Source organism: Balaenoptera borealis, assembly GCF_965194805.1.
Source record: "Balaenoptera borealis genome assembly, chromosome: 1".
Lineage (NCBI taxonomy): Eukaryota > Metazoa > Chordata > Mammalia > Artiodactyla > Balaenopteridae > Balaenoptera > Balaenoptera borealis.
Window position 1 is genome coordinate 192786238 of NC_138860.1, and position 27621 is coordinate 192813858.

The following is a 27621-nucleotide window of genomic DNA, read 5'->3' on the forward strand; positions in this document are numbered from 1 at the left end:
CGGACCCGCCCTCCGGACCCGGGCGCAGCGGCGGTGGGCGCCTCTGGAAGCCCAGCCGCGCGGACCCTCGGGCAGAGCCGCGTCCACCGCCCCTCCACCCGGCCGCCAGCAGGTGTGGTGGCTCGAGCCTTTCCCTTCCCCGCGCGCCTCGCACAGTCTCGGAGCACAGGCGAGTGTGAGCGCGTTTGCACATTGGGGGGCGCCTGTGTGTGCACACTCGTGTGTGTGTCTGTGTCTCAGTGTGTGTCGGAGAGCATACATTGGGTGGGGGGCTTGTTTGCAGGCACTTTGGGATCCAGGAGAGAAAGGGCCACAAGCAATTGGTTCATCAGGTCAGAAGGTTTGGGGACGGGGAGAGGCACGAGACAGGGCTGGTCCTGGAACTGACCTCAAGACCTGACCCTCTGGCCTGGGCCATCGTGGCTCCCCGCTGCCACCCAAGAGCCGGCCAGGTGCCCCTCACCACCCCAGCAACCGGCCCCCCCCCCTCCGCATTGCCCCCGTGCGGGAGGTGGGCACCACTGTGGTCCTGAGGTTGGGTGAACAATAGAAACTTAGAGCCCTGAGCAGGCGTCGAGAAGGCCTGTGTGAGCTGGATTGATGGGAGGGAGTCCCCCTTCCTGAGGGGCTCTGTGCTGGGAGGGGCAGCAGGTGGAGTGAGGGCCACCCAACTCCTCCCTGCGTGGATCCTCAGGGGTCAGATGTCCACAGAGGGCCCATTGCTGAGCGGGGTCACGGCCCCATTCTGCAGAAGAGGAAGCAGAGGCCTAGAGGCAAGGAGCCCGCTGGGGGCCTGGCTTGGGAGGCGTGTCCCAGCCCCATGGAGACGCCTGCAAGGCAGGCACCCCCAATGCCTCTTAACGGTTGAATCCACCCTGCCTTCACTCGGGGGCTCTGCGCTGACCCTGGGGTCTCCATGGGGAGGGGCAGGAGGCCTCTCTGGAGCAGGACTGGGGGTGCTGTGGGGCAGGTGGGCTGCCGGCCACCCACGCACTAACCACGCTCCCCCCTCCAGGTGCTGGGAGGACCGGACATGGGCCCATCTGAGGTGTGGGCGTGATGTCGGCCCAGGAGCTCGCAGCCTGCCTCTGCTGGCAGGGGGACCGGCACCTGGCCCTGGGGGAGACACCACTGGCCACCGCCTTCTACCTGGCTGCCTTCAGCTGCCACGCCCCCTCGGCCGTGCGGAGCGTCCGAGCTGCCCTGGCCGGGGCTCGGGGGTCCCCCGTGGTGGCCACGCTGGAGGCCTGGTGCCGAGGTGACAGCCAGATCCCGGCCATCCACTGGGACGGCATGGCGGTGGTCTCTCTGACGGGGACCCTGGCCTGCGCCTTCCTGGCCACCCTCTGCCCCGACCACCCAGCTGCAGCCCTGCACTCCCTGGCGGGCCTGCTGGCCCACGGGCACCACGGGGAGGTGGTGCAGCGCTGCGGGGCCCTGCTGGACGCCCACTCCCAGCAAAGTCTGGAGCTGCGGCTGACCCGTGCCCTGGCCTGGGTCCTGTCCCGGACGCGGGTGGACGCCGGGGTGGCCGCCTACCTCCAGGCCTTTGCGGCCAGCGCCGACCGGATGGTGGCCTTCGTTCACACCCACCAGCAGCCCTACCTCCCCGCTCTGGTCAGCACCCTCCAGGACTACATCTCGGGCGGCCAGGAGGCTGGGGACGGTGCCAGCCAGCGGGGGGCCGACTGCCGGGGACTCCTGGCAGCCCTGGACCCTGTGGGCACGCGGAGCAACACCCCGTCCCCCGAAGCCCTGCTCCAAGGTGGCAGGTATGAGGACTGCCAGGCGGCCTGCAGCCGGGCCCTGGAGGCCGCCTCAGCGGGCAGCAGACCCCAAGGTAGGCGTGCCCTCCACACCCCCTAAGGGCCGGGGCAAAGGTTGCTCTCACCAGCGCCTCACTGCATGGTTAAGTCCTGCTTATGGCGGGGGTGGGAGTTGTGCTGGGGCTGGGGACACCACAGTGACAAAACAGAAAGACCCCTGACCTTATGTAGCACCAAGAAAAGAAGCAAAACAAAATCTGTGCTTTGAAAAATGGACTATGAGAGGCGCTGCTCTAGCCTGACGGTCAGGGAAGGCTTCTTGGAGGAGGTGTCGTTTGAGCTGAGACTGAAGGATTCCAGGCAGCAGAAACAGAATGTGAGAAAGTACTTGGGGTTCCTTGCCACTGAATGGAGCCAGAATGGCTGGCGGGGGGCGGGGATGGGGGCAAAGGGAGCCAGGAGACGCTAAAGACAGTAGCGGTGGCTAAGCCCTCCTGGCCTTGAAAGACTTTGGATTTTATCCTCAGGGCAGCAAGAAGCCATGGGAGGGTTTTAAACTGTGGAGTGAGGTGCTCTGATTTGCATTTTTAAAGTTTCCTTTGGCTGCTGTGCGTAGAATATGCCACGGGGGCCAGACTGAGAACAGAACCTGCTGGAGGCTAGGGCGCGGTCCACGTCTGAGTTATCACTGAGACAGAAACGACAAGACTGTGGCCAGATGTAATGATGGGGAGAGGATGGGGGCGTAGAGAAGGATCAGCAATGATTTTAAGAGTTCGCCTTCAGCAACTGGATTGCAGAGGCCGGGGAGGAGTGGACGGGAAAGGGGGCATCAGGGGCTGGAGACACCCCCAGTCTGAGATGCCGCTCCGGCCAGGCCCCTTCGCTGGGTCCTCCTTCACGGCGGGGGCGGGGGCAGTGGGGCGTGTGGTTGGGAGCACCCCGGAGCCGCGCGCCAGCCTGCCGCCACACTCCCGGCTCCCTGCCGCCTCTCCACCTCCCCGTGCGCAGGTGAAGGTGGTGGCCACGCCCACTTCTGAGGGTTGCTGTGCAGATTCAGTGAAACTGTGTATCAAGCCCTGAAAATGTTGTCACCCGCTAAGCGCTCCCCAAAAGTGTCCCTTGGGCCCCTCAAGTGGACGTGTCATTAGGTAGCTGGACACATGAGCCTTGAGATGAGTGGGGGCTTGGTCAGAAGAAGGGGTTTGGGGATCGTCCACACAAGGAAGGGATTTAAAGTCAAGGTCTAGATCGGGAGGGAGCACGGGAGAGAGTGGGGCAGCCAGACACCTAGAGGTGGGGGGCGGGGGGGCCTGCCATTCACTCAGTGGGCGGACCCATTGTGCGGGCTTGATACGCATTTTCATCGCATCCACACAGCAACCCTCGGAGGCGGGTGCAGGCACATCCCCACGTGCCCGTGGGGCCGCCAGGGGCACACAGGGCGTTCACAGAAGCTGGGATTTGACCCCCGGGTGCTCCTAACTGCCCACCGCACTGCTCTCCACCAAAAGAGGGCCCAGCAAAGGGGACAGGAGGACGGAAGAAGGCGGAAACTCAGGAGCCTGCAGGGCAGTGGCGAGGGTGTGTGCGAGATAAAGAGCTGCACCAACTCCCAGCTGCCTCAGCCGAGCCCACGTGGAGGGCGGGGCGTGTCTGTGTGTCCCGCGAGGCTGTTGGTAACCCCAGGGTGAGAGGGGGGCCAGACAGAACTGAAAACTGAGCCGGCCAATTTCTTTCTGGAAATATGCCAGACCAGATACCCTGAAACCCTCCTGCTATAAATTACCTAGAAACGCTCGAGTCGCAGAGAATCCCGAGTAGGAGGCCCTTGGTGCCCAAAGCACAAACATGCAGCGGCCTGTGCGCTGGGGGCGTTCAGCAACCCCTGGGGCGGAGGGGGTCTTCCACTTTAATGGCCAGAAAAGCCCCTGCAGAAATCCAGAATCCCCAAAGGGCTGCAGCCTTGAGGAACAGTGTTCTAGAAAAACTCTGCTCCCCACCCCCACCCCCACCCCCAGAGACTGCAGGAAGCTTGTCTGTCCCGCCTGGGCTCTGAAGCGGACAGGCGAGCCTTCACTATGGAGCGCTGCATTCATTAGGACAAAGTCACTTATGTCACTTGGAGTCACCTTATCATCCCCACCCACACCAGCATGGCTTACCATGTGAACAAATAAATTCTCCTGTAACAAACTTTTTGCAAATGTAGATTCCTATAACAAATGCATTCTAATCTCCAGGTTACTTATCCAAAGTCCTTGGAAACATCGAACAAAACCTTCCATATTTGGGAATATGCTCAGCCCTTCTTAGTACGTGGACATACAAGGACACTCAGTGTATGAGGACAAGATACAGAACAAGAGTAGCTTTAACTCACGTCCCCCAGGGGCTTCAGTTCCCTGACTGCTTATCCTCTGAAAGTCCCCAGGGCAGCCATCTCCAGTTCATTCAAGGTTCCTCATTAAGAGCTACTGGGGTAGATGAGAGACAGAGCCATGGTTGTAGCTCCGCCCAGCATGGAAACGGAGTTCACTTGGCCTTGAGATTTGCTGGGACCAGCAGAAAATAGTGGAAGTGATGCCGTGTGGTTTTGGAGGCCAGGCCGCACCTCCATCCTCTTGCAACGTTCCCAGTGCCCTGCGAGGAAGCTAAGTAGTGAACCACGAGGGCACACACAGAGAGGGAGGCTCAGCCTACGGCCAACACCAGGGCCCCAGACATGTGAGTGAGGCCACCTTACACCCTCCTGCCCAGTTGAGCCACCAGGTGGCCGTGGCCACAGAAGTGATCCCTGGTAAGACCAACAGAAGAACTGCCAACTCAGCCCAAATTGAAGAAGAATCACAGACAAATAGAAATGGTTGTTGTTTTAAGTCACTAAGTTTTGTGGTAGCTTGTTACACAGCAATAGTAGCTGATACAACTGCATACTGAGTCAAAGCATTGGCTTTTGATGCATCCTTTAGCCAAAACTGAGTTAAATAATGCAAGACTTATAGTTTTATGTTTCTGTAATAACACAATTTACTACATTCATTAATGGAAGAAAGAAGAATATATTATCATTGCAATAAATCAGGGAAAAGTATTTTATAATATTTAACATCTCCAAAATGTAAACAACCAGGAATAGAAGAAAGCTTACTTAATTGCAAAAGATAAAATCTATCAAAACCTACCAAAATATCGTACTTAATGTGATATTTTAGAATCAAGAACACAGCGGCTGTCCACTCCCCCATTTATCCATCATTGCTCTGGAGATGCTAGCCAAGGCAATGAGGGGAAAAATGTAAGACCAGAAAGGAAGAGATAAAGCAACCATTATTTCAGACTATATGATTAGCTATGTAGAAACCCCAACAGAAGCAACAAAAATGTATCAGATATAGGAATAGAATTTAACAGGAGATACAAAAAGTATTTATGCTTATAGACACCAGCAACAAATAGAAACTTTATGGGGGTTTTTTTTGTGTTTTTTTGTTTGTTTCTTTAGATTTATTTTTTTTAACATCTTTATTGGAGTATAATTGCTTTACGATGGTGTGTTAGTTTCTGCTGTATAACAAAGTGAATCAGCTATACAAATACATATATCCCCATATCTCCTCCCTCTTGCATCTCCCTCCCACCCTCCCTATCCCACCCCTCTAGGTGGTCACAAAGCACTGAGCTGATCTCCCTGTGCTCTGCGGCTGCTTCCCGCTAGCTATCTATTTTACATTTGGTAGTATTGGTAGTATTTATAAGTCCATGCCACTCTCTCACTTCGTCCCAGCTTACCCTTCCCCCTCCCCATGTCCTCAAGTCCATTCTCTACGTCTGCGTCTTTATTCCTGTCCTGCCCCTAGGTTCTTCAGAACCTTTTTTTTTTTTTAAGTTTCCATATGTATGTATTAGCAAACTTTATGGTTTTAAAATACACCATTTACTGTAGGAAAAGGAAATAATTTATTTCAGTGAGTCATATGACTTAATGGAGAACACTATAAAACTTTATTAAAAGAGAATAAATTATACGTGTATAAGCAGAGAGAGTTACTGTCCATTGATAGGAACACTTGATATTATAATAGAAAAGGACCAATAATAGACAAGACAAAGGAGAATGAGCAGGAGCAGAGGGGGAGGGGGAGGGGAGAGAGGGGGAGGAGAGGGGGAGAGAGGGGGAGGGGAGGGGAGAGAGGGAAGGGGGAGGGGAGAGAGGGGGAGGGGAGGGAGAGGCGAGGGGAGAGAGGGGGAGGGGAGGGGAGGGGGAGGGGAGGGGAGGGGAAGGGGAGGGGAGGGGAGGGGGTGGGGGAGTGGGAGAAGATGGAGAGGAAGGTGGTGGTACAAGGATTTTCTCTACCAGTTAATACAAAGCTATGTTAATCAATACAGAAGGATATTGACTTAAGGTGTAGATAGATAGACTAATAAAACCAATAAGAGAGGTTAGAAATAGACCTGTATTTGTCTGGAACTTAATATGTGAGAGTGTGCATTGCAAATCTATGGGGAAAAGAGGACCATTATCCAATGCATGGGGCTGATTCTCTACCTCAAACCGTGCAAAAAAAAGTAAATTCCAGGTGAATCATGTTAATAGCTAAGTTTTACAGTTTCTAAGAGAAAATATGAGAGAACATCTTAAGACTTCTGTGTACAGCTGGGCTTCTTAAGATACAAAAAACGTGGAAACAGTAAAGAAAAATTTGATACATTTGATTAATTTGAAAATTTTAAACTTCTGTTTTGCCCATAACTATAGAAAATGAGAGGAGAATCCACAACAGAAGAAAATATTTGCAAAATATTCAGTGGGCAAAAGATGAGTACCCAGAGTATTTGAAGAATTCCTACATATCAATAAGGAAAAAAAAAAATCCAGTACAAGAATTGGCAAATGCATTTCCCAAAAGAGAAAACACAGATGGCTAATAAACGTGCGGAAAATGTTCAACATCATAGTAATGATACAAATGCAAATTAAAACAATGAGACACCACTTTCTACCACCAGATTGGCAAGAAAGGTTTTTTAAATAAATGAGCCTTAACCAGCAATCAGGAAAATGAAAATTAAAACAACAGTGGGGTAGCATTATAGCATTTTATATTCCCCCACCGCCAGATTTTCAAAATTTTTAAATCTAACAATAAAAGATTCTGGCTTTCAACAATGGTGAAGTAGCTGGACTAAACTGTGTGTCCCACGTATAATTATAAAATTGGGGCAAAATATAAAATGCAAATATTTGGCAACCGAACAGTGACCAAATGCAGGGAGAAACTGGAGACTGACTCCTAAAAGATGAAGACTGTACAAGGTAAGATTTGCAGGCTTGCAGCTTTTTGCCTCCTCAGTCCATGTTTTATCCATGTAGGACAGAAAGTTGCCATTTTACTGGCTTGAGATATCATATGACAGAAGTTGGGGATGAGAAAAGTGACTGTAAAGTTAGAAGGGAAATCCTGAAAAAGAGCCACATTCAAGGGGGAAGGGAGGTAAGACCCCAAATCTGTGTATTAAATCCACTTAAATCCTCGGCTGACCACTGAACTATACACACATGGGAGAAACTGGGTGGCCTGAAAAAGCAACAACTGGAAGCTGCAAGAACTAAATGGAGATTTCAGCTGCTGTCCAATAAAGAAGACAGAGAATTTGGAGTTTGATCCTAGCCAATTTAACTGCCTGCTAAAACAAAATTCAATTCTCTTCAGAGGAACACAACTGAACCCAGAGTCTCTACAGAGAATCAACCAGATGTCTAGTGTACAATTTAAAAAATTACTAGACATACAAAGAGACAGGAAAATAAAAGGTGAGCCACAGTCAGGAGAAAAAGAAGTCAACAGAAACTGACCTCAAGATGATCCCAGGACTGAAATTAGCAGATTAAGGACTTTAAAGGAACAGTTATAAATATATTCAAGGACTAAAGGAAAATATGGTCATAGTGAATGAACAGTTATGGAATCTCGGTAGATAGGTGGGAACTATAAAAAAAAAAGAACCAAATGGACATTCCAGAATTGAAAAACACAACTGAAATAAAATTCAGAGCAGATTGGAGACAGCAGAAGAGCCAGTGAACTTGAGACAGAGTAGAAATTACTCAATAGGAAGAACAGAAGGAAGATGAGCAGAACCTTGGTGACCTATGAGACAATATCTGGAAGTTTAATGTGTGCAACTGGAGTCTCAGAAACAGAGCAGAGAACACACTTCCATGCGGGTAAATAATAACCGGCCCCCCAGGCCCCATGAGCTCTCCGTCTGCTGCAACTCCCTAGGATCCACGAACTATTGCAAAAATCAGGGATACAGGTGTTTTCTTCAGGACTTAGTAAATGACAGGGAAGTCTCAAAGTTTCTTTAAATTTGGCCACCAGGACTAGACTGGGTGACCTTGTTGTTGGTTGGTTGGTTGATCTCAGGGTGCAAGATGCTTCTTTTACTTGGCTATGTGCTGTGTTGTGACACTTACCCACAATGGCAACAGGGCAAGGCAGCAGCAACTTTGCTTCCGTGCAGACATGAAGGTTATTTGCCCTCTCCTGTTTCAGTGTAAAGGATTATTACTGTTGCGGCTATTGCGTTAGGTTATAAGGAGAAGTTCTGAAGGAGTCCGTGCAAAAGGCACTGAAGTGGAGGTTCAGTGCCCCAGCATAGTGACTCGCCGGGCCCTGAGAACTCCCATCCCCAGCAGCACTTTCCTGGCCTATATAATACTATAAGGGTGGGCACCCATGACCTTGAGCTCCTACCAGCACTGAGTTTTCTGCGATTCTTTCAACGGCATGCACCTGCCTGGCAGGGATGGGGTGGCTTGGCTTTCTTTACCAGTCGGAAAGCCCCCATTCACACAAGCATGTTTACGCTGCTGGGATACAAAGTATGGGGACGGTGGAGGTGAGGGCGCTGCTGATGGGAAAGCTCACTGAGTGGCGCCACCCACCAGCCCCGGTTCCAGGCCTGGACACACATTAATCCATTCAGTCCTCGCAGCCCTGTGGATGGAGACCATCCTCATTCCCACTATAAAGCAGAAAAGGAAACTGAGGCACGGCAAGATGCAGTAAACCCCCACGCCCCCCGCTCTTTAAGCGGCATTGGGTGTATCATCCGTCTTTCCGGAACCTGACGGGGGATCTCATTTCAAAGAGGGAGGCTCTGGGTCCCCCTGGAGCCAAAGAAGGCAAGAAACAAAGGTGCTGCAGGGACACCTGGCCCCTAAACCGTCACTGAGCTGAGGCTCAGAACCTCAGCTCTGACCTGGGGGAGCAGGGATGGGGTGGGGTTGCTCTCAGAAGAGGGAACTCAGCCCTAAACTCCATCACTGAAAGTGCCAGGGGTGTTGTGACGAAATGTCCAGGGCGGCTGGGCTGGCTTTGACCCCACGTGGCGAGCAGCGCTGGGGAGGCCCACCCTGGTTCCCCCCTTCTGAGCCTGCTCTGTCCCTGACGGGCTTAGGGCCTCCTGCCAGCACTCATCCTTCCGGTGCCATGTCCTGGGCTTCTGGGAGACTCAAGGGAATCGCCGTGAGACGCTTCAGACGGTCCCAGCACTGGAGGGCTGGGGTCTGCAGGTGGCTCCCCTGCAGGACGTGGCCCAACAGGCAGGACCAACACCTCTGTTCTCTCCGCAGGTGAGCGTCGGGCCACCCTGCTGGTCACCCGCGCTGCCGCGACCTTCCTCCTGGACAGCGGGGCCCAGGACCTCCTTCAGGACCTGCACGAGGCCTTCTGCGAGAGGCCCTCAGGAGCGCGGAGGCAGTTAGAGGCCGTGCTCTCGGCCGGGGACCGGGAGCGTCTGCGGGCGCAGGTGCAGGAGGCCGCGGACGTAGGCTTCGCGCGCTTCCAGGAGACCGTGCGGAGCCGCCCCGAGCTCCGCGAGGACTCGGGCCGCGAGCTGCTGGCCCCGGTGACCCGCGCGCTCCGGGTCCTGTGGCGCGTGGCACCGCCCGGGGCGCGCCCGGCACTGGGCACACGGCTGGCCGAGTGCCTGCTGCTGCGGGGGGACGCGGTGGGCGCTCGGGCTCTGTGCGAGCGCTTGCTGCGGCCCTGGCGCACCGGGGACCGTGCGCGGGACCGGGCCGGGGACCGCGCGCCCCTGCTGGCGCTGCGCGGCTTCTGCGCGCTGCACGCCGGCGACGCGGGGCGCGCCCGGGAGGACTTCCAGGCGGTGGTGGAGCTGGGGCCGCCGCACCCTGGCAGCTGCGTGCGAGCCCTGTGCGGCCGCGGGCTGCTGCGGGTGCTGGCGGGCAGTGCGTTCCTGGGCGCGCTGGACTATGTCACCGCCTGCCACCTGCGGCCCGAGGAAGCTCTGCTTGTCACCAAGGCCTACGTGCCCTGGAACCAGCGGGGGCTGCTAATGACCGTGCTGCGGGAGGAGGGCCGCAGGATGCTGCAGCAGAGGCCGGAGCCGGGATCCGAGAGCGGGCCGGGCTGCAGGAGCAAGGCTGCGGAGACCGACAGCCGCGCTGCGCAGGAAGGGTAAAAACTAGACCCGCGCACGCCTGGGGCTGCTGCTTCATCCTGGTCTCCTCCAAGTTAGTCGCGGTGTGTTTCCTACCACCTTACAGTAAACTGAGGCAGGGAGCTGCTAGGTGATTTCCCTAAAGCTTTGGTGGCAGATTTAGCTCCGGGGCCCGGATCTTAGGACCCTCGGTCCCAAAGGGCAGGATGCATTATGGACTTAGTTGTCAAAGAAAATTAGAAACGCAAAAATGGGAATGAAAAAATAGAACTTACCTGTCATCCCACTGTTTCATTTCCTTGTTGTTTCTCCTTGTGCATATAAAATAGAGTCCACAAAACTGAATTTGTGCTCTATGTGCAAATGCATCCCACCTTTTTTACTCCCTAGATCATGAACACTTCTTTGGTCACTAGATACGTTTCTTGGGCAGCCCCATAGCTCATCCTGTGAATGTGCCATCGATCCTTCGGGCACTCCAGTATGTCTGCTCTTAGTTATAACGCATCCCGGGTAACCTCCAGCCTATGCAATGTTCTGCGCTACAGATGGAGACAGAGGTGGAGCTCCTGGGTCAGACAACACAGCCCCCGTGAGGCCCTTGACTTCGGAGCTGCCCACCTGCCCATCAGTCCACATGCTCCAGCCCTCGTGCTCCTTTCGCAAAATTCTTTGCCAGCCCAGTGGGTGAACCTGCAGCTGTTTTGACTTGCATTCTCTGGTAGCTGGGAGGTGGCAGGGAGGTGTTTTAGCAAAGCTAAAAGCACTGAGCTGAGGGGCCCCTGGGGGGGCATGTTTGACGTCAGCCCCCTCGCCCCTACACGCACGCACACGCACGCACGCACAGGCATGCACACACGCAGGCTTCCTCAGCCCCCTAGTCCCTTAATTTGCATTGCTTTGATTTGATGGTGAGGAGGAACTTTCTTGTAAGAGATTTGGGGCCCTTTCTATCTTTTCTCTCTGGGAACTGTCAAATTTGAGGCTCTGGCCCCTTCTCCCAGTGGGAGCTCCTTCTCACTCCCAAGAGGGCGCCGAGATCATTCCAAGCGCAGCCTGGGTGTTATCGAGCTCTGCCTACGACGCCCCTGAGCCCTGCAAGGCCAGCATTTTTATGCTGCTTTTGCAGAAAAGAAAACTAAGGCAGGGTTGGCTGGGGGTCGGCATACAGCCTCGATTTCTCTTCTGTAAAAGGCCCTCCCTACGGGATGGGGGAGAATGGGGGGTGAGGGCCAAGGGCTGTATGTCGGAAAGGGCAGCCGTGCGCTCTGGGGACAGCACGAGGGTCCTTCCAGCAGGAACCTGGTCTCGGAGGTCCAGCAGGAAGGGCGCCGCCTGGACCAGGTGCAGGGGATAGGATTTGCCTGCAGCCTGCCTCCCTGGGCAGGTGAAAGGGGTGTAGGGGAGGGTCAGCCCTCGCCCAGCTGCTCTCTCCGCAGGGACGCCCGTGGCGTGTACCAGCTGGCCGTGCTCCTGATGGAGCTGGACACGGAGGACGAGGCTTCGCGCCTCCTGGCGGCCGATGCCCTGTACCGCCTGGGCCGCCTGGACGACGCCCACAAGGCCCTGCTGGTGGCCCTCTCGCAAAGGCCTCAGGCGACCCCTGTGCTGGTGCGGCTGGCCCTGCTGCAGCTCCGGAGGGGCTTCTCCTATGATGCCAGCCAGGTGAGGGGGCCCCGGTGGGCCACAGCAGGGCAGATGGAAACAGGGCATAGGTCTGCGAAGGGCACCAGGCCTCCACCGGCCCTCGCTCAACACCCTGCAGCCCAGACTTGAGAACAGGCAAAGCTTGTCCCAGCCCCGGTTCTGCCGCCTTCAGCAGGTGCCTCACCTCTCTGACCCTCAGTCTCCTCATCTGTGCCCCGGTCTTTCAGGTTCTCATGAGAATTAGCTGCAGCAGGTACCCCAGGGCCCAGCAGGTCTCCAGCATGCAGTGATGCTCTGTATTTGCTTTTCTTGTGTTATGAAGAAAAAGGGCCATGAGTTGAGTGTAAGCAGAGCTTAGTCCCAAATCTCCCAAGTAAACTAGGCTTGGAGGTGACCCTGTCCCGGGGAGGAAACGAGCAGAGGCGCCCCCAGGCCCTCAAGCCCTGCTTGCCTCCCCTCCCTCAGGTGTTATGAGGGCTTCCCGTGGGAACGCGGCCGAAGATTATGTTCCAGGGGGAGATTCAGGCTTTGGGGCAGGGCTGTGGGGCCTGTCAGCGTCCCCCTTCCGCTCTGGCCTGGTCTGGGTTCTGGTCTCCCTGCGCTGGGCCGTAGGGGTGGGAGGGAAGGATGCTCTGGGACCGGCGTCCGCACAGGTGCAGCCAGCAAGGGCAGCATCGGGCAGGCCTCTGCGAAGTTCTGTCTCCCCGAGGGTCTCGCTCCTCCCAGAGCAGGGACTGACTCCAGGGCTTTTGCTCTGCACCTTCTGAAGGACTCCCTGGGCCCTCTGTCACTTTACCACTGGAAAGCCCCCTTTCCCCAAACTTCTCAGACCTGTGGCGCGTGGGCCTGTGAGGCAAGGTCTCCATGTCGCCGAGAAGGAGGCGCGGCTCAGGGACACTGGGACCGCCCCTCCCCAGATCCTGACACTCAGCAGAGGAGCAGCCCAGAGCGGGGCCCACACCTCCCGACCCAGTTTTCCCTGTGCTCAGCTCTGGCAACCCGTAGTCCCTGCCCCCACGAGCCACGCCCCCCGCGAGCCACGCCCCTGCGGGCTGCATCCCTAAGCCACACCCCTGCACGGAGGATGGGGGTGGAGTGGTCTGGCCTGGGGCACAGGGAGGACCGGTGGTGACGCCCCTGCCCCTGCAGCTGGTGAAGAAGGTGGTCCAGTCTGGAGACACAGCCTGCCTCCAGCCCACCCTGGACGTCTTCCGCCACGAGGACCGCAAGCTGCTGCAGGGCCACTGCCACGCGAGGGCCTTGGCCATCCTGCAAGCACAACCGGGCGGCGCCGAGGGCAGGGCCCACACCAGGGAGGCCATCGCCTACCTCTCTCTGGCCATCTTTGCTGCAGGTAGGAGCTGCCCTCGTACCCCCGGGGCCCCTACCCTGTGCCAGGTGCCTGGGGGCAAGGGGAGCCTCTGCCATGCGGGGAGGGGGTGTGGTCAGGCACCAGGGAGTCTGAGCATGTGCTTGGCTCAGGGGTGTGGCGTTCTCCCGGGCCATTCACTGCAGCGAGCGCGCTAATGCCTAGGAGAGGGCCCGACCAGCTGGGACCTGAGCTGGGACCCTCTCCTGAATCCTGGGCCGCCATCGCACACACCCAGGGCCCTGAGGGTGGGAGGTCCAGACTCAGCTGAGGCCCTTCTCCCAGCTCAACCCCTCTCCCTCCACCCGTGGGGGATGAGCGCCCCACTCCCCTAAGCCCTTCTTAGGAATAGCGGGGGCAGCTCTGTGTGTGTGCGCCTGGTCTCCCCGCTCGCCCAGCCCACCCACCGCACCCTGCCCTAGGCGCAGGAGGGTCGAAGAGTTGGGCCTTCTCAGCCTGGCACCTTCACGGCTGCAGCCATTCTGTGACCTGCCCCGTGGACCCTTCCCCCCACCCCCGCCCCTCCCCTGGCCTCGCTTCAGATGCAGCTGCAGTGCCCCCTCCTCTCAGAAGCCCCCTCGGACTGTCCACCAACCCTCCCAGATGCCACCCCTCCTGGCTGAGCTCCCCGTGTCCCTCAGCCAGGGCCCCCGGATCAATCCACACTGCTGCTGCCTGGTGTGTGGTGGTGCCCAGCAGTCTGTGAGCTCCCTAGGTGACCCCAAAGCTGCCGCACCCCCTCCCCTGCCCCTTAGAGCACCAGGACAGGGGCAGTAACTCCTGGATGAGGGCAGACACGCCGAACCTGGCCGTGCCCAGCCGAGGTCGCATCCTGACGCCACACCCGCTTCCTCCAGGGCGTCAGGCGAGTGAGTCCCTGCTGGCCCGCGCCCGCTGTTACGGGTTCCTGGGCCAGAAGAAGACAGCCATGTTCGACTTCACCTCCGTGCTAAGGGCTGAGCCGAGGAACGTGCAGGCGCTGTGCGGACGGGCGCTCTTGCACCTGGCGCTGGACCAGCAGAAGGTACGGGCCCACCCTCCCCACCTGGGGCTGGGCAAGTGGGGGCGCCCAGGGGAGGCGCTGCCCTCCTGCTCAGCCCCCCCGGAGAGAGGAAGCAGGGCCAGGCCATCTGAGCGTCAGTCATCCATCAAAACCCCGCCTGCACTGGGGCTCACGGGAGCCTCACCATCACATCCCCGGGTCGGGGGAGTCTTTCCCTTCCATCTGCAGAGTCCCCGTGCCCCCCCGCTTCAGTCAGCATAGATTGATGTGCAAAGCCTCAGGAGTACTAGGGGGTCCCCCACGTTACAGTAATGAGACCTCCGCTGCCCCCCTGGGTGCCACCCTGAGCTGTCTACACAGGGCCTGTGGGTTTGGGTGGTCAGCGTGCAGGGGCAGGGGTGGGAAGCGGTCCCTTGCAGGCCCAGGGCAGGTACTTTCCAAAGGGAAGACGTGCAGCCACAAACAAACAGCCCTGGACAAGGGCACTCTGCAGCCAAGAGCAATGTCACTGGTGAATAACTGAAATCGATTGTCTGCCCTGATGCTTCGCTGGGCCAAAGTACAGCCCAGTACAGGAGACAAGCAAAAATGATCCAAGATGCCACTGGGATGACAGCCTCTCAAGATGGTGCTTCTGCCTGTCAGGGTGTCTGTGTTTCCCCCAAGGGCACTGGCAGCCTGATTTCTGTTCCAGCTGGGCACACACTTGTGCTTGGGAGTCCAACCCTCTGCAGGCCCCTTCCTGTGCTGGGACGGCACCTGTAGTTCTCAGGGACAAGCCCATTAAACAGAGACGGGATTCAGCCAAGAGGGCCCTACTGCAGGAGGCGGACCCCTTGGAAACCCACCCCTGGGTGATCTCGGCATGCCAGCAACTCCTCCAAGAGGTGCCTCAGAAACATCCCTCCTGCCGCTCTGTCCAGGGCGGCAGGGAAAGTTAGCCTTGATGTCTGTGAGTCAGGATGAGGGAGCAGGGGCAACCCCACATCGTCACACCCATGAACTTCCTCCTCCTGGAGATGGGCTGCGGCCAAGCACCCACACACCCTCTGGCCCTTCACCAAGAGAGGAGCTCTGAGCCAGCCTGCCGGGGTCCAGAATCCAGAACCCTGCTCCCACTCCTCTAACTTTCTGAGCAAGTCCTGTAACATCTCTGAGCCTTGTTTCAACATCAGTTAAATAAGGGGGGGGGGGCGGTTCTTGTTCAAGGCCATCAATGCTCAGCCTTGAGGGGGTTGCTTATTGAATGCTGTCAGATACTCAGCGTGGTGCCTGGTCCCTAATGAGGGTTCCATATGTGGCAGCTGGAATCCCCATGAGCCAGCACGGAATCGGACTTTCCCAGCTGATCAGGTTCACCACTGGCCAGCACCAGGGTCACGTAGGGCCCCGGTCATAGTGTAGGAAGGATGGGAGAGGACCGTCTTTCCATCCACCCATCTAAGGGCTCTGTCTCTCCAAGACCTTCATCCCCCACACACCTGCTCCAGGAGAACCCCATCCCTGGACTTTAAAAGTATCTGGGCAAACTTCCAGTGCTGGCTAGGAGAGGGTAACTGGTATTGGGCTGCTGAAAACAAAATATCTGGATAAAATACATGACAACTGTCTTCGGGCCCTGAACAACAGGCAGTGGAGAACGGCCATCCCGGAGGAAAGGGCAACCACACCAGGGGAGTCACAGGGGAGCCCCACGATAACCTTTCTGCCTGGGGAGGTTTTCCTGTTACTGCACAAGGAGGTGGGGCAGTCAGCTTGCTGAGCTGAGGAGGCAGAGGCTGGGGTTCCAGGCTGCTGCAGTAGCTGGAATTTGCAAGGAAAGGCGACGGAGAACATGGGGCTGTGCAGAGAAGTCTTCATGGGATTCCAAGTGGTTCTTGTCTGAGTCTGGGCTGCACATGCAGGGGCCCAGCAAAGCTCACCCGTGGCAGGAGATGTTGGAATTCTGACCCTGCCAGAGCAGAGACCTTTCTGAGTACCTTGGGCACTTAGCTGAGACCACACCCTAAGTAAAGGTCATATCTTAGGACTAAGTTCAAAACTGAAATGGACCTGCCCTCACAAGGAACAAAACCAAGTCTAGCAGAACCAAAATGACCCACCAGAATAAAACACAACCTCCTTTATGAGAGGGTGACATAGTCCAGACTCTCTACAATGTGCCATCCACAATGTCCAGCCCAAAATCAAAAACTGCTAGACACACAGAGAACCGGGAAATGTGACCAATAATAAGGAAACTAAGTACTCAATAGAAACAGATCTTGATCTTGAACAGCCACCTCAAGATGGCTCAGATGCTGGAATTAGCATACAAGGATGTTAAAACAGTGATTGTAAACATGTGAAGAACTTCAAGGAAAATTTTTTCATAGTGAGTGAACAGATGGGGAATCCTAGCAGAGAAATGGAAACTATAGAGAAGAATCAAGTGGAAATTCTGGAGCTGAAAAGTATATCTAAAATTTTAAATTTACCGGATGCGCTTAACAGCTGGTTGGAAACTGCCAAAGAAACGGTTAGTAAAATTGAGGATGGACCAATACAAATTATCCTATCTGAAGAACAGAGGGGGGAAAAGGATATTTTTTAATGAAGAGAGCTTCAATGACCTCTGGGATGATTTCAAGCAGTCCAGTATATGTATAACTATAGTCCCAGAGGAGAAAGAATGGGGCAAAAATATATGCATGTATGTATATATGTATATGTATATGTATTTGAAGAAATAATGGCAGAAAATTTTCCAAGAAGCTCAACAAATCCCAAGATGATAAACACAAAGAGAACCACACCTAGGCACACCTTGATCAAATTTTTGAAAACAAAAGATAAAGAGAACATATTCAAGGCAGCCAGTGGGAAAAAGAAACATTACATACAGCAGTATGAAAAAATGACTGACTTGTCATAGAAACAGTGGAAGCCAGAAGACAATGGAATGGTGTCTTTAAAGATACATCTTGTGGGGACTTCCCCAGCAGTCCAGGGGTTAAGACTCCGCGCTTCCACTGCAGGAGGCACGGGTTTGATCCCCGGTCAGGGAATTAAGATCCCACATGCCACACAGCAGGGCCAAAAAATAAAAAATAAAGGTACATATTGTCACCTTATGGGACAACTGCCAAAAAATGTTAGAGAGGCAGAGTTAAAAGGCCAATGGAGGAACTAAAATAAAATACTAAAACTATTCAATTAACCCAAAAGAAGGCAGAAAGGGAGGGAAAAAAACAAAACAAAACAAAAGACACCTAGAAAACCAACAGGACGCTGGACCTGAAGGTGACTGCATGGCTGCCGACTGTTGGCCAGGTCAGAGGTCAGATGCAAATGACTCACCAGGGTCAAGGCTCTCCTGACGGGGCCCAGCCTCCCCCCCGCCTCGTGTGCTTCCACAGCACAGTCAGGGCCTCCAGACTCCTCCCCCGCCACTCCAAGCTGCAGACTCAGCCCCTGGCCCATGGCCCTTCTGGTACCAGCCCAAGCCCACCTCTGTGCCATAGCGGGTTCTTTATCAGTGCGGCCCTTCTGGGGTTCCAGACCGTTTCCCCCGTCCAGAACTCTGACACGCTTGCCTCAGTTTCACCACGCCCTCCTTGAATGCTCACCATACGGGCCCCCATGCTGGCTGACCCCCACTCCCACCCCACGGTGGGAGGGCAGGAGCTGGGCCATCTGCCCGTTCTGGTGTCCCCAACACCCAGCACCAAGAGGAACACGACAAATACCCAGCTGGGACCACTTCTGCCACCCACTCTGCCCTCCTCCCCTTGCAGGAGGCTGTGGACGACATCCTCTCGGCTCTGAAGCTCAGCCCAAGAACGGCGGTCCCTGAGATCCGCTCTCTGAAGCCAGAGGTCCAGGCCCTCATCACGCAGGGCCTCTCATCCCGCTGCCGGGCCCTCTTGATCCAGCTGCCGGACACAGGGGCCCGCCTGAGCAACGAGGACGCCCAGAGCCTCCTGGCCGCGGGGGAAGCACTGATCGAAATCGATGCCGGGCGGCCCAGCTGGCACATCCTCCTAGCAGACGTGCTGGCTGCAGTGGGTATGTGTCGGCCCAGACATGAAGAACGTGGGCGTCTGTCCCTGCTCCTCCCACCCCTGGATCCTTTTCTGTAAAATGGGAGAAAGAGACTCAGGGCTCAATGGCTTCTAAGGTCCCCTCCACCCTGAATCCCAGGACCTGGTCCCCGTATGGGTCCTCTGTGTGGCTTTGCCCACTGGGAGGTGAGACAAAGGAATGATTTGGGGTTTCGTAAAAGGCTCACATGCTCAGGCCCCTCATTAACTCATGCATTTATTCAGCAGCTGTTATCGAGTGCCCTTTTCTAGGTGAGACTGTCTCAGGCCCACATGTGTCGGTCTTTCCTGCAAAATCTTGAAAATATCTCGGCACTAATTTGAAAGGGGAGACCTCTCTGCAGCCTGCGTTTCGCGGGCCTGTCATCGTCACCTCCAAGCCTGTGAGATGCCCCCACCAAGGCCTTCAGGGCCTCCGGGGCTGCTCTAACCCCAGGCGGCCCCGCTCAGGAGAGAGAGCAGGTCCTTGCAGGGACCACGGTGAGGGGGCTTAGAGTCCTGCTACCCCACCAGGGGGGCCGAAGAGTTTAGTGACCGCCCCCAAGTCGAGGGGCTGGGTCACCAGGTGAGTCCGTGTGAGCGACATGGCGTCACCGTGCCCCTCCGCTCCCTGCTCCTTCCTTCTGGTGCTGAGCCCCTCCATCAGCCAGCCACTCCCAGAGCCAGCCCCAAGAAAGGCTGAACTGGGCTTCCCAGTGGCCCCCCTGCCCCAGCCCCACGCTGACTGTCCTTCCCCAATCCCTGACAGGCAGCTTTGAGGAGGCCGGCGCCCGCCTGCAAAAAGTCCTGCACCTCGCCCCTGCATCAGAGGCGGCCCGGGCCCGGCGTGGCCTGCTCCGGCTCAAGAAGGGTGATGTGCCGGCCGCCACACAGGACCTGCAGCGTCTGGCAGAGACAGACGCCCAGGACCTCGGCTTCCTGCTGCATCTCCTGGAGGCCTCGGAGAGGCAGAGCCTCGCCCAGGTGGGCGCAGCACCCCACGGAGGCCCCAGCCCAGCCCCTCGGGTGGGAGACCCCCCGGCCCGGGGCTCTGGGTAGTACTGAACTCCCCGTGTGCTTGACCTCACCTGGACATGGGGTGGGATGGAGGTTCAAGCGGGAGGCACCCGGATCTGGCCAGCTCAAGCCCTGACACCCCCAGAGACCTCAGAGCTTCCCCAACCCCCAGGTCGGGCCAGGAGAGGCGTGTCCCTCCCAGTGAGCGCGTGGGTGGCGGGCCGGCTCCTGCCCCTGGGGAGCTGAGAGGGACCCTGAAGGCATGCTGGGCTGGGGCTGCTGCCCCTCTGGGTGGGTGATTGTTCCACTGCTCATCTGACAAGAACAAAGAGCACCTTCCACCAGGCCCCGGGTGGAGCCGCTGCCTGCACTGTGGCCCTGGCAACCTAGCGGGGGACCGTTTGGGGGGAGGGGGAGTTCACTTCAGGGGGTGAAAGTGTAAGGAAGACCCTGAGACAGGGCAATGGGGCTGCGAGGCGGCCCTGGAGGTGAGACCACGGTGGCGGCAGATAGGCCAAGGCAAAAGCCTGGAGGCAGGAAGGATCTCAGAGTGTTCAGGAAACAGGTGGGCAAAATGCAGCTGGTGTGGCGTGCAGGAGGAGGGGCTTGGGGTGGGGGGCAGAGGGAAGGGTGTCCTCCATTCTGGTCTGGCCACCTTATTCCCTTCACCTGCTGGAGGCAGGAGCAGGAGAGGCAGGACTAGGGGAATGAACACTGCAGAGTGGATTTCCCTGCAGTAGCTGAATTTAACCTTTTTTTTTTTTTGGAGGGGGCGGGCAGTGAAGGGACCAGCAGGTTGGAGTGGGGAGGGGCCAAAAGCATCAGCCGGTGAATCAAACCCCTGCGCGGCCTGGGGCAAGTATTTCCCCTCCTTATGCTTCCGTGGGCTCTATCACTCAGGGTCCTTCAGGAAAACAAACACCGCACTAGGTGTTTCAACGAGGGGGTCAGTAGGGGAGGTGGCTAAATGAGCATTAGGGACGGAAGGAGCGAAGCGAGCAATGGGTCATGCAGCGGGGACAGCCCTCGTAGGGTCATGCAGGGGGGACAGCCCTCGTAGGGTCATGCAGGGGGGACAGCCCTCGTAGGGCTGAGGGGGCCAAGGAGCGTGTTAACAAGGCCTAGAACTCAGAGGAGCGGCCGCGGAGCCCGGGGATGTCGGAGGAGGGGGCCTGGCTGGGGTCTCAGAGCCTTGAGGCGGGGGCAGGGGGGGCTCTAAGCTGGGAGGGGGGAGCCAGGTGAGGGTCTCTGAGTTCACAAGGCGGGTCTGGGCAGGGCTCCGTCTCTGAGTTCAAACGACGGGCTAGGCCCGGAGGAGAGCGCTAGGCAGGGCCGCCTGGAGCCCAGATTCGGTGCCGCCAGAATTCGCTCGACGTTGGGCCGTGGCCGGGCGACGAGGGCCGACCCGGAAGTGAGACGGAAGTAGTGGCGCCCCGTTTCCGGCGATAGTACGGCTGCGCGGCCGGTGGCGCCACGCTTCTCCCCGGCTGCGGGGGGACCACGCAGAACCCGTGGGGAGGGCGCTGCACGGAAAGGACGGGTCGCCGGTCCGCGTCGCACGGCAGGGCCGAGCTGGCTCCAGCCAGGGCTCCGGCCGCCCGCCAGCCTGTGTGCGCGGTCGGGCTGGTGGGAAGACAGGACCGCGCGTTCACCCCGCCGGGTGCCGGGTGCCCTGTGCTCTCCTGGGGACAGGCGGGGAGCGGGGGCGTTGCTACCACCTGGCTGCGTGGAAGAGGGAGGGTCAGCAGGAGAGGGAGGGTCTGGAATGTGCCCCTTCAGTCCGTGGGGAGCCACTGTGGGTTCTTGGGGGCAGGAGGAGCCGAATGGGCAAGCGGATTTACCCGGGGCAGTTCGGGGGAAGAGGTAAGGCGTTCTGGCAGGTTTGGAGAGTGGGCTTCAGTCACACTCAGAAAAGGAGAGTGAGCCTGGGGGGCAGAGGAGAGGCATCGGCCCTCGGGGCTGCGCCGTCCAGACGGGGGCAGCGGGGGACTCAATCCAGCAGTCCCCGGGGAGAGAAGTGCTAGGGTGGACAGCGCCCTCTGATCTCTGGCCTTGCCCTGCAGCAGCCAGCGAGGCTGAGGCTGGGTCCACCACAGCCCTCCTGCACGCCCCGCTCTGCCCGTCCCAGGGGAGCAGACACAACCCCAGCCCCTGGGCCATGCTGGCAGGCGCTGGCAGTGCAGGGGGCGCCCGGAGAGTGTGTCCCTGGCCTTGACTCTGGCTCCACAGGGCCTGCGGGAGCAGCTCGTTGGTTAGCAAAGTGAGAAGCACAGTAGCGCAAAGCAGACCCTGCTTTTCTGGCCCGGGGCGCGGGGGAGGCTCGAGGAGCAGGCTGAGCAGAGGCGGCGTTTGCCGGTGTCCTCGGGGCCAGGGCAGCCTCGGGAGGGTGGGGGGCCTGTTGCGGAGGTGGCTTTGCTGGAAAGAGCAGAGGGAAGGGGAGGGAAGGGAGGAGGTCACCCAGGTAAGAGAAGCTGGGCCGCAGGTGGGGTGGTAGGGCTGTGAGAAGGAGGAGGACGCCTTCTGAGCAGGGCCTGCCTGCGGGAGAGCTTGCAGGGTGGAGGGATTGCAGCGGGTGGCCTGTGCCCTGTGCCTCCACCGCTTCCAGAGGGAGCGGGCAGCTTCTGCCTGGGAAACAAGCAGCGGCCAGCCCGCGAGGGGCCTTCAGTGTTCTGGGTTGACCTGACCTCCCTCCCTCCGTCCTCTCTGTGCAGGCCGCAGCCCAGGAAGCTGACACCCTCATGGACTCAGGGCGGCCCGGCCAGGCGCTGGGCTACTGCTCACTGGCCGTCCTGGCGGGTGGCGGTAGCGCCTGTCACCTGCGCCGGCGGGCTGCCTGCCTAGCCGAGCTACGGGAGTTTGGCCGGGCACTCGGGGACCTGGACCACGTGCTCCGAGAGGGTTCAGGGGACAGTGACCTCCAGGCACGGGCGGAAGACTTCTGCTCCCAGGGCCGCCTGCTTCTGAGCCTGGGGGACGAGGCCGGGGCCGCCGGGGCCTTTGCCCAGGCCCTCAGGCTGGCGCCCGCCCTAGCCCAAAACAACCTGTGGCAGCGGCCAGGCCGGGCCCCCGCTGCCCACGCGCTCCTGTGCAGGGCCCAGCACTGCCTAGACGAGCAGCGCTACACAGAGGCCTGGACGGCGGCCGAGGGCGGCCTCCTGGTGGACCCGGAGCACAGCGGCCTGAAGAGACTGAAGGCAAGAATCCGGAGGGAGGCATGCTCGGGCTGCCGGCTCCACTGACCCAGCGCTCCCCAGGCCCCGCCGTGGGGCCACCCTGTCGTTAGCATTTCTCGTCCGGACCCTGGGGTGCACCCCGCCCCCAGATCGGGGAGGTGCTCACCCACCCTCCCCCTCCTCCCAGTCCTGGGGTGGGCTGGCGACAACCAGCCTCGGGAAGCAGAGCGGAGAGCTCCCCACTTGCCTGAGTCAGCATCCCAGGAGGCTCAGAGACCCTCCCCTCAACAGCAGCCTGGTCCCCAAAGCTGCGGCCCTCTTGGCCCACACGTGGGGCTCGGGCCTCGGAGAGCAGCCCCAGTCCTGCCCCTGCCTTGGGACCTGCAGGTTGGACGGGGTTCAGGCCGGCCCCTCGTGGCCCTGGGGAGACGGTGCCAGCCCAGGAAACCCTCCTCCAGGTGTGAAGCAGCCCTTGACCCTGGCCTGACGTTCGGGCCAGCCTCCTGCAGGGCCTGGGCCCCCTCAAGGACAAAACTCCCAAGCTGGGCCCCGAACCCACGCTTTCATCAAGGTTGCTCTCCAGGGAACCCAGTGCCTCCTCCCCCACCTGCCATGCAGAGCCCTCCGCCCCCCGAGGGGCCCCGATGAGCAGGGCAGCCAGGCGTCTACTCGGCAGGCCTCCGGCAAAGCTGCCTGATGTCAAGGCGCTTCCTACGTGGAGTAAACTTAGCCACCCCCGCCCACCACAGTTTGCTTGGAAAACCTTCTCTCCTGCAGGGAGCGGAGAAGCCCACCCTTGTCCCATCACCGGGGGTTTCAAAGAAGCCAGGTCCGAGTTACACAGCTTTTCTCTCCACGAACGCAACTGCTGGACAGGCCATCGGGTAAAGCCAGGGGCCAGGGGGTGCATTCGCCCCTGCTGTCCTCCCCCCAAGACGTCCTGCCCTCATCCGTCCCCTCAAGGCCAGAGCTCCTCACGCTGAGCCTGCGGGAGCCCGACGCGCCACAGCTCTCCAGGACCTGACGCTCTGCAGAGCCCCCGACGTGCCTCCCACCCCCGGCTCCTCACTGCTGAGCTGGAGGCTGAGAAGCCGGGCCTGGATGTGTCCCGACAGAGGGCACGGAGGGCAGCCCTCTCCCTGCAGCCTGGCCGCCAGGCCTCGTCACCTGCCCCTGCGGGGCGCCAGGACTGCCCACAAGTGGGCCTCTCAGCCCGCGGCTTCCTCTCCGCCCTCCTCCAGGGCAGAAGCTGGGAAGGTGGAGCTAACTGCTATCAAGCCCCTCACCACCGAGCGCATCTCCCCAAAGCTTTTCACGTGTGTTACTGCTTTCTTTTTCTCCCTGGAGGCTAAAGTAAGCTCGTCCTGGTCTGAAAGCTGAGGCTGGAAAGGTCCAAAGATTCACACGTGGTCACAGTCAAGTTAGCTGGGATGTCTGGGAACCACGCCCAAGCTCCCGGCTCTCCGGGCAGCTTCAACAGAAGACAGGCCTACGGGACCTGCAGAGAGGGGCTCATTCTCGCAGCTCCACGGGCAAAGTCGGCCCTGCCCCGAGTCGTCCCCACCCACCTCCACCTGGGCAGGGGGTCGTTCTCACAACTGCAGGTACGTGTGAGGCCGCTGTCCCAGCCTCCCGTCGTGGCACTCAAGTGGCCAAGGACTAGCGGACGCCGGGCGGCCTCCGTAGCGGAATGACCAGGCGGGTCCGATATAAATCACACTCTTCCCCGAGAGCAGATGCCGCACCTTGTTTTCTCAAAATCACGTTTCAGGGTACCAAGAAAATGTTTATGATGTGGTATAGAGAGCATTACCCACTCTCAAGACAATAAAGCTATAAATTAATTTTTTTTAATTCCCTGCAGGTGAAACACCTCTTGGATCCAACAGGAAATCAAATCTGGAATTGCAGAATGTTGGAAAAAATAACAGTGACAGAAATAGTCCAGGGAAGCCCCTAAGGGATACAGTGTCCAGAGGGAAGTTCACACCCTGAGGATATAACTGACCAACGAATAGGAAGCACATCCTCATCTTGAGAAGTTAAAAAAAGACAGTAAAATAGAGAAAATCAGCAGGTAGGAATTAGTAACAATAGGAGCAGAAAGTAATGAATTAGGAATAGAAAAATGGAAGAACTCAGAAATCCAAAATACAATTCTTCAAAAATCAAATAGATGAACCAGTAGCTAACTTAATCTAGAAAGATGGAAAAAGCACAAAGACAAATTTTTTAAAGTAATAAGGACAAAATAACAGGAAATTTAAAGAATCATAAGGCATTACTTTTCTCAATTCTGTGCAAATAAATTTGAAGGCCTGGATGAAATGTATAGGTTCTTAGGAAAACATTATTTAACTAAACTAACTCCAGAGTAGATGTAAAAATTACACAGGACAATTACCGTGGAGGGAAACAGAAGGTTGTTAGGGAGCTTTCCCCAAAGCAGCTCCGGTTCCAGATGGTGTCAGGGAAGATCTGCCAGCCTTTAAAGAACAGTCAACTCGTAATTGCTTTCAACTCCTTCATAGCCAAGAAAAAGAAGAAAAGCTTCCAAGTTATTTTTTTTTTCTATCAAAGTATAGTTGATTTACAATATTGTGTTAGTGTCTGGTGTACAGCAAAGTGATTCAGTTATATGTGTATATATCTGTATTCTTTCGATTCTTTTCCATTATAGTTTATTACAAAATAGTGACTATAGTTCCCTTCCAAGTTCTTTTTTGAAGAAAGCATAATCTCAACCAAATGAAAGCCACAAACCAATTTCATTTAGAGATTTCCAGTTCAGAAACCCTAAATGAAATACCAACAAACCTGAATCCAACAGCACGTTAAAAGAATAACACACCACAAGCAACGTACACGGGAATGCAAGGATGGTTCAAAATTAAGAAGGATGTTCATATAGTTTATCACAGAAATAGACTAAGGAGAAAGTAAGTCCCGTGACCCTTCCTGGGTCTGTAGCGGGGGCACGGGTCACGCGTGATAAGTCCACTCCAACATGTCATCTCCCTGCGCCTTTGGGTTCCTTCCTCTACGGCACACAAGGGGGGTTCTGGCACCTCAGCTTCATTGGCTACAGACCACCATTAAGTCCAGATAGAGTCACTACCCGCAGCTGCCGTGAGCCAACACACAAGTGCAGAATCTTTGGCAGGTGCACCCATGTGAATGGAGCCAACCCGGCCCAGTGCCGGGCTCCCTCCACTGTGGTCTGACACCCCTAGACCCAATCCCCACACATAATTCTCAGGTTCCTCAGTGTCAGTTAATTATATCTTGAAAGTGTTTGGGTGGATATGCTACTTCCTTCTGGGACAGATTTCGTACTTTCCCCCACCCCGAGCACGCTGAGATTGGATCCTGCTTATGGGTCTGGGGTCAGCAGGGGCTGGGGGTTGAGTAGAATGAGGGTCCTCTTTCTAGGCACCTGATCGACGTGAGGTTCTCGCAGGGTTTATAGTGAAGAAGGGCTCATCTCCTCAGGCCCTGGAGGGGCTCAGCGGACCCCGGGGGTTCAAGGTTCTCAGCTTCATCTGAGCCCGACCAGACACCCGATCCCTCGTTTCAGGGTCCCATTCCTTCCCAATCAATGCCCGAACTTTCTCGTAAGAAACTTGGTGAGGCTGTGAAGGCACCAACACTGCTGGGATTGTCCTACTCACAGGATCAAATGTTGCGTTTGACTTTTAGCCACATCAGCCCCATGCTGGTGAGGAATGAGGGACTCTTAGGGCTGTGGCTGGAGCTGAGTGCAGACCTGAGCTCGCGAGTGTCCAGGACACCAGGGACCTCACGGCTGCTGTCATTCCATCAACAGTGGGGGCAGCCCTCAGCTCCCGAGGCCCAGATTCAGCTGTCACATCACAGCCAAGTTCGGTGGCAGCTCGGTCACTTCCGAAGCCACCACGTGCCAGAGTCACATCTCCCACGGCCTCAGACCCAAGGACACAACCAGGCCAGTCCCCAAACCCCATCTCTGGAGGCACCTCCTGGGGCCACTCCTAGTGACAATTTATGTGTCATCAGGGTCCACTCAGGAGACAGAAACCACACCCAGTGACTCAAATAGCGAGCATTTAATATAAAGAACAGTTAGTTATGGGGGTAAAATAACTCAAGGGATCATGGAAGTAGTAGCCGAGCTCCAAGACAGGCAACCCGCCCCTTGGCACGGGCCCCTCCCGCCCCCAGGTGTTTCCCAACCACACTGTTGGGCCAGACATTGCACATCTGTCTTCTCCTCTGACTCCGTGGCAAACCTTGTAGGGGAGGGGACCAATGTTCCAGCTATTGGGCCTGGGTTGGGCGCTCAGTGATGGACCCCTGGGGCAGAGTCAGACCACCCTGGCCCCTTCCCTTCTGCCCAGGAGGCCCAAGGCCTGGCTTCAGGACGCAGCGAGCAGGGAGGGGGTGCGGGGGCTCCCAGAGGCCCGGCCCCTATCCCAGCTCTCCAACTGCCTCAAAACTATTGAACCTCTTCCAGCCTGGAGGTCTTCTCCAAGCGGGGCACCTGGTGCCTGCCTGGAGCGTGGATGGGCAGGGCCAGGAGAGGTCCGGTTCCCGTCGTGCTGAGGCCCAGAAACGCGCCTGCCAGGGGATGCTGGGCTTCCTGCAGAGGACAGGACCTGCCCCAGACCACCCAGCCCGAGAGCGTGGGGCAGGGAAGGACTGGACCCAGCAGTGAAGGGCAGGCGTCTACAGGGTCTGAGGGTAGCCCCGGGAACAGAGGCTGCTCCCTGGCTGCCACGGGCCCAGGACTGATGAGGGAAGGGATGCCCACCCCCTACCCTCATGGGGCGCTGCCTCCTTGGTCCCCAGAGCTGAGGCTGGGCCTCAGACCTCCACGTCCCGCATCTCCTGCCTGAGAGACAGGGAGGGCTGGGCAGGGAGCCCGCACTGGCCCCTGAGCTCACCTAGGAGGAAGGACTAAAATCCACCTGGCGGAGGTGTCCTGAGCAGCTGGGTCGCTGTCTGTCTAGGGACCCGGCTGGGGCTGGGCGTCTGTAGCTCCTTGGCCTGTGGACTCCCCCGCCCCGCTTCCCAGCTTCTCTTGGAAGGGAGCCGGCACTGCTAGGCTTGGTTCCCCCCAGAACCTGCCGGCCTC

At 57.4% G+C, this 27621-nt stretch overlaps 1 protein-coding gene across 4 annotated transcripts; it reads left to right on the forward strand.

Moving 5' to 3' along the window:
- Positions 1–26986, forward strand: TTC34 (tetratricopeptide repeat domain 34). 4 transcript variants are annotated; one of them, XM_082344133.1, is made up of 9 exons: positions 1–169; positions 1016–1840; positions 9409–10255; positions 11678–11903; positions 13035–13239; positions 14112–14278; positions 18034–18304; positions 19088–19302; positions 24373–26986. In XM_082344133.1, the coding sequence occupies exons 2-9, from the start codon at positions 1060–1062 to the stop codon at positions 24466–24468; spliced, it is 2808 nt and encodes a 935-aa protein (XP_082200259.1). In that variant the 5' UTR covers positions 1–169; positions 1016–1059; the 3' UTR covers positions 24469–26986. The 4 variants fall into 4 exon arrangements, with proteins under 4 accessions (XP_082200259.1, XP_082200257.1, XP_082200256.1 ...); XM_082344131.1 differs by having other exon boundaries at positions 1–175; positions 22047–24465; XM_082344130.1 differs by having other exon boundaries at positions 22047–24465.
- Positions 26987–27621: the final 635 nt, after the last annotated feature.